Source organism: Phoenix dactylifera, chromosome 5 (genome assembly GCF_051530095.1).
Source record: "Phoenix dactylifera cultivar Ajwa chromosome 5, Ajwa_hap1_PhDact_Kaust_v1.1, whole genome shotgun sequence".
In the NCBI taxonomy this organism is placed as follows: domain Eukaryota; kingdom Viridiplantae; phylum Streptophyta; class Magnoliopsida; order Arecales; family Arecaceae; genus Phoenix; species Phoenix dactylifera.
This window is the reverse complement of record NC_143194.1, coordinates 6737696-6748914: the sequence shown is the minus strand read 5'-3', so window position 1 is coordinate 6748914 and position 11219 is coordinate 6737696. Positions and strand designations below refer to the sequence as shown.

The following is an 11219-nucleotide window of genomic DNA, read 5'->3' as shown; positions in this document are numbered from 1 at the left end:
AGGTGGTCCGGCAGCTCTTTTCGGCGACAAATTGAAGAAAAAGAAGAACGTAAAGAGGAGTTTGGGATCAATGGCTCAATCTCGGGTGAACTCGAAGGAGGAGGAGGAGGTATTTAAATAGATAATCCCGGCCTTATTCGGCCGGTGTCTGGATCACGATGAACTTTCAATCTTTATCGCAATTGAGAAGGAAGAAGTCTCTAGCCAGAGTCTTCCTCCCGATCTGACCTCACGTGCGTCGCATGTGCGGCCCAAGGCCAAAAATGGCTAGGCCGGTCAAGTGGATCGGGCCAGTCCTTGGGTTTCACATAAACCTTCATAAAATATCTTGAATGATTCAACCAAGGAAAGATTCAGCCCCATTAGTCGAGTAAAACAAAGGCTGAGAAACGGAACTTTAGGAAGGACCCTCATAGGACCCCCATAGCTCCAAGTTCCCAAATTCAAATCCTTTAGGCTTTGGTAAAGATAACCTATGATTAAAAGCTCAAAGATATAGGCCGATCTATGGCCAAAGCAAAGGCCAGTTAGAGATGAGCCTTGTCTACTTTCACCAACCAACAATAGAAAAAAAATTTACAGATCTATACAAGATAAAAGGTTGCGCATTCTATCATGGAAATAGGTTCGGTTTGATGGAATAATTGCAAAATATCTGAGGCATAGTTGGAATATTTGCTAAAATTGAGACTAAAATTGTTAGGAGGGATTCCAACTGAGGTCTTCGCATTAAACACTTCTCTGAAATATTGAAAGAAACACTAAATCAAAAAGATTAGGGCTGGACATACTGAAGTTGAATAAAACATGTTGGAAGTAGTTGACCAATAACAAGCAGCAACTAAAACCAAAAGATGATTGTCTATTGGAGGAGCGATTGAAAGAAACAAAAGTTTGGATAGACTATTGGCCTCCCAAATGGCAGTCTTTTGTTGGTAAACTTGGTCATACTAGAGATTCCAAAGAAGGGATTTACATGGATGTAGGCGATGAAGTTCAAACTATCCTAAATCGAACTTTGTTGACTTAATGGTTTAATTTTGATGATTAACAAATGATGGAGTAGGTTATTAATGCTTATATATATATTTTAAGAGCAGTTTAAATTATTTTTCAAGGAAGCTTTAGATGTTTGAATATTTAGAGTAGCATGGAGAAGCTGAAAAGATCAAATTCTTAAAGTTGGAGACAAGTTCGAAGTTGTTCAAAGGCTTTCACAATGTTGGAGCTAACTCCAGCTTGCCAGAGTTGACCCCCTGAATGCCTATAGGTCAAAATTATGGATTTACAGCTTTCTAGGCATCCAAACTCGACTCCCAGGGGTTTAGGAGTTGACCCCTAGGTCAATTCTGACACTTGAAAGTCAAATGACACATTTGACATAGGACAGGAGTCGACCCTAGGGTCCGCCCCTCTGTTCCATCAAACCTATAATGGCTAGTTTTTAGCACAAACATATAGCATTATATGCATTCTAACTGCTCTCTAATAGTTGTCAGCAATCCATTCACCAGCATATCTTCTTCATAAAAGGGCTTCCAAAGCAAAAGAAGCAAGCTAAGCATTAAGAGTTTGAAAGGAAAAGAGACTCATTTATTGAGAAGTATTTAATACAAGCACAACCACCACTTCAAGATCATTAACTAAAGATTTTTAATTGAAGCAAAGAGAGCTTCTCATAGCAAATCAAAGAGAGCTTTATTGATTTTATTTATGCTCATTAAGGAGCATTGTTTTTTTATTGTATCACTTTATACTTGCGGGTGACAAGTTTCAGGCGTGCTGAAACTTGGAGAAAAATTTATTCGCACCTTGAAATGGATTGTATAGTGTTTGTTCGTATCCGAGAAATGAGTGGCTAGCTTGGGATAAGTTAGAATTCTTGGTTAGTGGTTTTCGATGTTTGTAATCATTTACGGATGTTTAGTAGATTGAAATTCTCATTTAGGGAGCTTGGAGAGTGGATGTAGGTGCTGGGTTTGGCACCAAAGCACTATAAATTTCTTGTGTTTGTGGTGCCTTAATTGTTTCACTATAAAGGGATAGTCTCCCATAATGAGACATGATCTGAAGAGTTTGCATAGTGACTATAGGCAACGACCCTTTGAAATACAAAATGTTGCATTGGCACATGGCCACTACCGAAGGAATAGATAAATTTGAAAAAGGCTCGGATTTCAATAGGGGTAATTATTTGGAGAGCCGACCTTGTATAGGTACTCGAATGTGGAGGGCATTGTTTCACCACATCCATGCTCAAAGCAATACATGGGCGGCACGTGCTGAGTTAGCCGCATGGTAGAGTAAGAATAGGTAGAAGGGGTTTTAGAAATATACTAAGAGCTGAGGCCGAATGGATGCCATGTAGAAGCTGATTGAGGAATCATACCAGAGGCTTGATACATACAAAAAAGGGCCAAACAAGGTGCCAACATAAAGTAGGCCGAATGAATATGCAACAAGGGTTTTAGTCGACTTAGTGTGACTATCGATCTAATAGGTGGTGTAAGGTTAGGTTGTTCTGATGGACGTGCATAGTGAGAGAACAACTGGCGTCAGTTAATAGAACTATCAAAAAATAGAGGCCAAACGGGGGTAGTAACTATCAGAGTGGACAATTATTATAATTTGGTATAAATATTGGATTTGTACTATATGTTAAAGACCCTTCGATATTCAATCCATAGAATTTTATTTTATCTTAATTTTATCCACTAAAAGCTTCTACCCTAGGAGTAATTGTAACTTAACTTTTACTATTGCAGTTCAGTGTTATAACCCTCTACCATAGCCCATCACTATACCTTTCTATTGCAACCTAATGTTGCACTCCTTATTCATCTTCTTCTAATGATGGTGTGATGGTGGCAAAAGTTTTTGAAGGTCAAAGTACTTAGACCTCACTGCTTTCTATTCTCCTTTCGATCATCATCTTTCCGACTGATTCGACGCCAGTTGCAGCCCATTCGCATCTATCTGTAGCCATCTGGCTTGTCATCATTTTTCTTTGCCACATCCAGACAGGATAGAAAGAGCACCAACACCTCCAAAGCCATTATATATCATTATAGTGAAAACCTTAATTTCTTAGCCAAACATTTTTCTAAATAATTATTATGATGGTCATATAAATCGTTATGACAGAAAGTAACTAATTAAAGACATATAATCATAACATCATAAACTATGAAAGAATTCAAGTAATGGCTATTATTCTGGTAATGTAATGGCTGCTATAACGAGTTAAAAGCGGGAAAAAGAAGAGATAATCAATTCCCACAACAAATACTACAAATATAAAGTGAAAATGGTTCTTTTCTAAGCAGATAACATAAATAAAAGGGGAACATTATAAATATAATGGAAATTAGATAAAACTCATTTCAATGGTTTTGGAGGCTCTCATCATGTTGATGATGAATTTTTACTTGTGATCTCATTATAACAACAATTATACAATGAGAGCAACTATTGCTATTTGACATTCCTACAAGCTTATCCAGCAAAACAACATTTTAATTTAAATCTTCATGTTAGTTTAATATTATCCAGTGAATAATGATAACTAATGCTATTGTTTATTAATTGTAAGTGGAATAACAGAAGCATCGACAATTATCATCTAAATCCTCATGGATAATAGTTTTTATCATATGAATAGTGATAATAAACAGCAGCATGATTTAATGAGTTTTTCGTCGACCTTGTTTTATGCTGAAAGTTTTCATCTCATCACTAGACCAGGCTTATTATTTAATCAGTTAAACATAACATTATTATGGGATAAATCATCACTTACTTCCAAGGTAAAACATTGGTGGCATTGGAAGTTAATATCTCAAAGATCAAAGGCGTTTTGGTGACCGACTTGTCATAACGCTAGCACGAAGTTACGAAGACAGCGAGGAAAGGATTAAAAAAAAAAAAACAAAAGAGAGGCAGCGCTCATCCCATCCCACTTCAGCGATCCGTGTGATCTCTCCTCCACCACTCAACACGCTCCGATCTCTCCGGCCTCTCTACATCCCATCCGTCCATCCACACCTAAAACAAATCCCACCCCCACCCTCGCCCTCCTTTTTTTTATTACCTCCTTTCCTCCTTCCTCTCCCCCGCCCCCCCCCTCCGCGTCGGTCCGTCCCGAACCTCCCTTTTTTAAGTCCCACCCTTGCAAAATAAACCTCAAGAAAACAGGTTGCTCCCCACCCACTCCCACTCTGTCCATGGCCACTGAAGAAGTTTCCAAGCCCCCCAATCTCCCTTCTTATCCTGAGGTACGTTTTTTTCTTACACTCAATCAAAACAGAAAACAAACCAAAAAGAGGAAGAAATCCTCTTCAAAGCCTAAGCTTTGGTGTTTCATTCTAACACTCTCTGGAAGAAAATGGAATTAATTGATTTGCTATTTGTGATGGGTCGTGGAGTCTAGATGATACTGGCGGCGATCACGGCGTTGGACGAGAAGAATGGGTCGAACAAGTCGGCAATATCCAAGTACATCGAGTCGTCTTATGGCGAGCTGCCGCAGTCGCACTCGTCGCTGCTGACGGCCCACCTGGCCCGGATGAAGGAGAGCGGGGAGCTTCTCTTGGTCAAGAACAATTACGTGAAGCCCGGCCCGGACGCTCCCCCAAAGCGCGGCCGCGGCCGGCCCCCCAAGCCCAAGCCCGTCCTACCCCCGGGCACCGTCCTCCCCCCTCCCCGCCCTCGCGGCCGCCCCCCCAAGCCCAAGGACCCCCTCGCCGCTGCCGTCGCCAAGGCCAACAAAGGCCTCCCCAGGGCCCGTGGCCGGCCCCCAAAAAAGGCCCGGCCTGCCGTCTCCGCCGCCGCCGCCGCTCCGGCTGCCGAGGGAGCTCCGGCGAAGAGGGGCCGAGGCCGGCCTCCGAAGGCGAAGCCCGTCCTAGCCAGCGACGGGGCTTGACTTGAATGAAGCAGAGCAGTGCTAGGGGATGCTCTAAACCTAATTGTTGTTGCTGCTGTTTCTTTTCTTTTTCTTTTGCTTCTTTGGTCTCTAATTGCTGCTGTGGGGTTTCTTAGGGTGGGTGGATGGATGGATGGATGGATGGACTCTGTTGTTGTGCTTGGAATTTGTATGTACGCTATGCTAGCTGTACTAGTTTACTGTGTTAGTGAAAATGACTGACTGAATTGATGGTGGTGCTCTTATTTTCTAACCCCTTCCTTTTACTGTGTCCAAGATTTCAACTTTTTTTTTTAATACATAATATTTCAAAGAATAGTGCTACAGTCATTGAGTAAAATAATGATAACATTGGGATGCTTTGGTGCAGTCCAATTTAATATTATTCTTGTGTTCGTGATAAGACAACTACTATAATAATTCTAGTGATTGCTTGGAGTGGAAGAACCTGATTGGTCTTTGATGCGAGAATGGATTGCAATTATGAAGATTAATTTTCTTCCCTCTTGTTGTGTTTGGGGAGGTTTGGTCATGACGTTTGGATGAATGTTTAAAAAAGACATTATGTGATGACTGAGCTGGGGTAAACGCTACGTCTGCTCCATTTTTTTTCTTCTGACTTTGATTTGACTGGTAGCATAGCAGCAATTATGGACCATTTTAATTAAACTGTTTTGTTGTCTTTTTTGTCATATATGGTTGATTTCTAGTTGCTTTGCGATCATGTTCTTGTATGTCATTATCTTTGTTTCCAAAATAGCTTCTAATTACTGCATTTTATATACTCGCTTTTCACGCTATGTTGTGATAATACATATTATTTTTGAAAGGACTACTTCTCGCAGGTTCAGACAGCACCTGCACTTTCAATTATGGTGCATAGGCATGGAGCTTATTTCTAACATTTTTCTAAATGTTCATGGTTGTTGCAAGAAACTTTATATAATCTTGTTTTCAATGTTGTATCAATATAGATAGATGATTGTGAGAGCTCCTTTTCTTTCTTGTTCTCAATCTTGTATGGATACATGTAGATAATTATCGGAGGTGCTCTTCTTTCTTTTTCTTCTTTTAATGCTGTACTTTTTTCCTTATTTTCTCTACTGGTGAAACAAAGTGAGTGTTTTCTCAAACTTGTGCTCTTAAGTTGATTTGCTTGGAAGTAATTTGTCCATTTGGTCTTTAATGAATGTAACTGGATGGTTTTGGTTATCTATAATTAGACTTGATTTTGGGGAATAGAATTTTTAGTGTTGATCCAAACTTGAAAAAACTTAGCTGAGGTATGAACAGGATGTGGATTAGTGAGGGTTAAATTTTGTGGGCATGGGTGATCTTTCAATTTAGCCATCTTGATCTATTTGTGATCGCTTTGGTTTCCACTGGTTTGTTTAAGTTTTTTACACCTTATTTGACTGCACATTCTAACCTAGCTACAGGGATCAGAGACTTAAGTGTTCAGGCTTTTTTGTTTGAGCAGTGTGCAAGCTGGTAAGTCTCTATAGGCATAAGCACCTTATTCTTCATCTTTTGTTGAGTTTTCCCCAAAAAATCACATAAACAAACTAGTGAATGAACACCCCTGGTTACCTAGGTTGAAAGCTATGAAAAATTGCTGGATGCAAGTTCCTTAAATTTTGTTCTAGTTCTAGAAATAGGTGTGTAAGATAAGTGTCTAAAATTAGAGTGATAACAGGGACATGCTTAATCATAATCTTCTATAATCAAACTTGCTCAACCATTCCCAATCATGTAATTTTGTTAAACAAGGTTTGCTATATTTGAATATAAATATAATATTACAGTGACAGAAGTCCCAACCTGGGAATGCTGATCTTCTGGATGCTATATCAAAACAAGTTAACTCATGCCTTGAAAGTGGCAAGTGAATGTTGTTATTTAGTTAGATGAGCTAAGGTCATGTGCTGAAAGTGGGAAGTATATACTGTAAGTCAGTTGTGTGAGTTCCTGGAGATTTATGAGTTCAATTCCGGAGAGTTATAATTTATATGACTTTCAGTTCACTTTGTTTGACCTAAGATGTCCTAAATGATGATGATTGCCCCCAAGATCTAATTTCTTTCTGAATTCTGGTTGTTATTCTTTTATGCCACTTTAGCAGTGCATTTTTCTTAGATCCTTTTGTGGATTGGGATTGGTTTGGATGTTTTCTTGGATTCTAAACGTGAGCATTTTTTGTGATTAATTTTTCTTATGTTCTATTATATATCAAGAACTAGAAATCAGTATGTCTGGGCCCTGTTCTCAATTTCCTGACTTATGGGATCTAAAGTTCATGTAGATATGAAGCAAGGCAGATGTATAGTGTTATATGAATACTTACTTTGCATTATCAGTTTGATGAGTTTGTAAACTACAATAACTAGATATTTGGTGAGTTAAATATTATAGATATGACTTGGAGAATGTGTGGAATGCTTATGCCTGCATTTAGGTTTGATATTTGTTCTAGAGAAATTACAATTAATGGGTGGTCTATCATCTTTTACTGTAACATTTAGTCATACGACAGGGTTTCCGTTTTCTTCTTGAATTGGTCTTATGAGTTTATATTCTATTTTTAAATTCAAGCTTTCCCTTGTAATGAGGAGGTATTGTTGTTGGAGAAATCATTTCTCATGTTAAAATGTTTCTGCGTTAATATCAAGTCTCATACTGAATGCTTAATTTTGTGTTACACCTTTACGTACCATCTTTTGATAACTGATTTAGTCACTAGGTTACCTTTAACATATGTATGGATTTTTCTTCTGTTAGGATCCGTCTTTCTCTAATTGTTTTCACCTTTTTTCTTACTTGCTGAATGGCCGTAGCCTTGCTTTCTGACAATTTTCTGACAAAGACCTATGTTGGAGACTACATTCTTTTTGATCTCATGTTCTTATGTTAGCTTTGCATTCCGTATATTACTTAGACATATTTTTGCTTTGAGGTAGAAATTTGATATCTTTTGTATGGAAGATTGTAGTGCTGGAGATGCGGTAGATTAGTTATTGTTTTAGCACTAAATAGATGGGTTTGAAATGAGACCTAGATCTTGTTCTTTGTGGTTATTGGTGATAGATCCTAATACATTTTCTTTTTTGGTATTTCTATTGGATTTTTCTTCTATTTGATGCATTTTCATATCATTTGTCATATGGGAAGAGATATTTATTATGTATTATTTTTTGGGTAGACATACATTATGTCTTATTATTGGCCAGAAGTTCTCAGTATTTTGGTGTTAAGAGAGCATGAGACTTTTGTTTTCAATAAGTTTAAACTTTGGTATAATATGATCTAGCTTGAGTATGCTCCATGGTATGAATGTATGATGTACAAGTGGCTGTTTGCCTAATGTCAACCTTGAATAGTTGGTGCCAAGTGGTCGGACAAGTCAACTTTAGGCAAGACTGAAGTTGGCATGGCACCTAAACAATTTTGTTAGGGACCTAGCTTATTGATTGACCTTCAAATTCTTTTAAATAGGGGAAAACCTCTGAAATTGCCTAGGATTTTAATGGGTAAGGTCTTGGGCATTGTTGATAATGATGTGGACCTGTGCTGTGGACAATTGAATGCTCTTTCGTGTGAAAAGGCTATCTTAAAATTATTTTAAGTGAAATTAAAATACAACTGTTGGATGTTTGCCATTTATGGGATTTAGCCAATGTTCTAGAAGCATCATTTCATTGATGACCTTTGCTGCTGCTTATGCTGAATACATGAGAAGTTGGATAAATTCCTAGTTGTACTTATTTATAATTCACAAGTGGTCATACACAATTTCCACTGACAAGTGCGCAGCGCTTCTTGATTTTGTTTGGTCTTTGTTTGGATGTTTTAATTTGTAAGATTAGCTAGCTTTATGCTGGATATTTTTGTTTCTACTAACTTACTATTAGCAGAATCCCAAATAATTCTTTTTTCCCCTTTTGGTGGAAAAAAGAAATATTTGGGATACCTGAATTTTGATATTAGAAAAATGCAACCATCATTGTTTCTAGTCGCGCGCCGGGAGTCAGCAAAGACCCGAATGCAGGGAATCTCAAGTTTATTAGCATGATATAGAGATCAATTAAAGGTTACATCTTGGGTGAAACTGATCCATTTTGTTCAAGACTGATGCAGAACTGATTGAAATTTTTGGATTCCATAAATCTTCGCCAGTTTTGATTAATTTTTGCTGGTTTCACCGATTTTGGCCAAAATCAATTGAAACTATTGTTATTTATTTATCATTTTCTGTTTAGCAAGTAAATATGGTTTGTGCTTTCTAGATTCTAACAATACTATTCGATACATATCTAAGGCCCTGTTTGGGGGAGCTGTTGGCAGTAGAGCTGTTGGAAATAGAGCTGTTGGAAGTAGAGCTGTCTGAAGTAGAGCTGTTATAAAAAGCTGTTTGCTGTTTGGTAACTACATTTCTAAAGTGCTGTGGCACTTTAACATGTGTTTGGTAAACAAACTGAAAAAGTACTTTTGTATGACAAAATGACCATAAAGGACATTACTAGTATTATAAACAGAGCATAATAAAATATAATATGTATTAATACATAAAAATATGATATAGTATAATATTAATATTAAATAATATAATATTATTATAATATAGTACTATAACACTGTATACCATAGAATAATAATTTAATATAATATTAAATTATTTAACATAACATATCAATATATTATGGTATAATGTAATATAATATTATATTTATAGTATAATCAATAATAAATGTATAAAATATTATAATTATTAGTGTAAATTCATTTTTCATCCTTCTGATGACCATTTGCAGTTAGCCAGCGGCAGTCTCGACGGAAGGGAGCCAAGGCGGACGTACGTTGCCGTGGGCGGACGCCGCCGCCCAAAAGGCACCCCACGATTTCCAATATCATCAAAAATATGAGCATAAATTAATTTTCCATAATATAACATAATATTAAATTATTTAACATAATATATTAACATATTATGATATAATGTAATATAATATTATATTTATAGTATAATACATAATAAAGGTATAAAATATTATAATTATTAGCATAAATTAATTTCTCATAATATAATATAATATTAAATTATTTAACATAACATATTAATGTATTATGATACAATATTATATTATATTTATAGTATAATACAATAATAAAAATATAAAAAAATTTAATTGTTAGCGTAAATTAATTTTTACTCTTCTGATGACTATTTATCTCCCTAACAAATTTTCTAGCTAGATGATAAAATTGGTTAAATAATTACTAATATTTTTATTTATTTATTTATTTATTTTATCTTCTCTATTTTTTTCATTTCCTTTTCTTCTTTTCTTTTTCTTTTCTTTTATTTTTCTTTTCTTCTCTTTTCCTTCTCTTCTTTCTTTTTCCTCCTTCCCGAAGCTTCTCCCCTCCCTTCTTCCTCCCTTGCCTCACTTCTCCTGCGTGGTCATGGAAGGGGCGATCAAGCTCCCGGCGGCACGACGACGGGGGATGGGCGACGAAGCCGAAGAGAGAAGCTTTGAGGAAGAGGGAGAGCGGTCGGGGGAGAGGGAGAGGTTGTCGGGCGAGGGAGAAGAGGCGGAGGGCGTCAGGGGCAGCGACGGGGGAGAGGGAGCAGCAGAGGAGGATGGAGAAGAGGAAGACGACGTCGGAGGCGGCGGTGGGGGAGAGAGAGCGGCAGAGGAGGAGGGCGTTGGCGACAGCAGTAGGGGAGAGGGAACGACAGAGGAGGAGGGAGAAAAGGTGGAGGGCATCGAGGGCGGCGGCGAGGGAGAGGGGGTCGCGGCAAGGGAGACGGAACGGCGGCGGAGGAGGGAGAAGAGGGGGAGGGCGTCGTGGGCGGCGGCGGGGGAGATGGAGAGGAGGGGGATGGGCGGAAGAGGAAGAGGAAGAGGAGGGTGATGGGCGGAAGAGGAAGAGGCGGTGGATGGGCCACTTTGGGAGGAAAAAAGGGTTTTTAAATGGGAGTACTTTTGGTAAAATAACAGCTTTCCGACAAAGCTGAAAACAGCTTTTGGGGGGAAGCTCTAAATTTAGAGCTTCCCCCCAAAAGCTGTTTTCAGCTTCCCGCAAAAGCTGAAACAGCTTTTCAGAAATTTTACCAAACACCTTTTTTTGTCTAAAAGTACTTTTGGAGGGCCAGAAGTGCTTTTTGGCCCTCCAAAAGCTCTCCCAAACAGGGCCTAAGACTCCCAACTATTTAACTAGTGCGTTTTTTTTTGTTGAACTTTGTTGGGATGCATAAGCTGTATCAGAAATAATGAAATATAGTTTTTTATTTGGTTGG

At 38.1% G+C, this 11219-nt stretch overlaps 1 protein-coding gene across 1 annotated transcript; it reads left to right on the top strand.

Moving 5' to 3' along the window:
* Positions 1 to 4100: 4100 nt before the first annotated feature.
* On the top strand, positions 4101 to 5148 carry LOC103715347 (HMG-Y-related protein A-like). Its single transcript, XM_008802945.5, has 2 exons — positions 4101 to 4274; positions 4430 to 5148. Exons 1-2 carry the CDS (start codon positions 4224 to 4226, stop codon positions 4919 to 4921), a joined length of 543 nt encoding a protein of 180 aa, XP_008801167.3. The 5' UTR covers positions 4101 to 4223; the 3' UTR covers positions 4922 to 5148.
* Positions 5149 to 11219: the final 6071 nt, after the last annotated feature.

Bases quoted from the DNA above. Each gene is read 5' to 3' on its own strand.
- LOC103715347 (XM_008802945.5), top strand. From the start codon at position 4,224: ATGGCCACTGAAGAAGTTTCCAAGCCCCCCAATCTCCCTTCTTATCCT. The intron at 4,275-4,429 runs GTACGTTTTTTT...CGTGGAGTCTAG, and splicing joins ATCTCCCTTCTTATCCTGAG to ATGATACTGGCGGCGATCAC.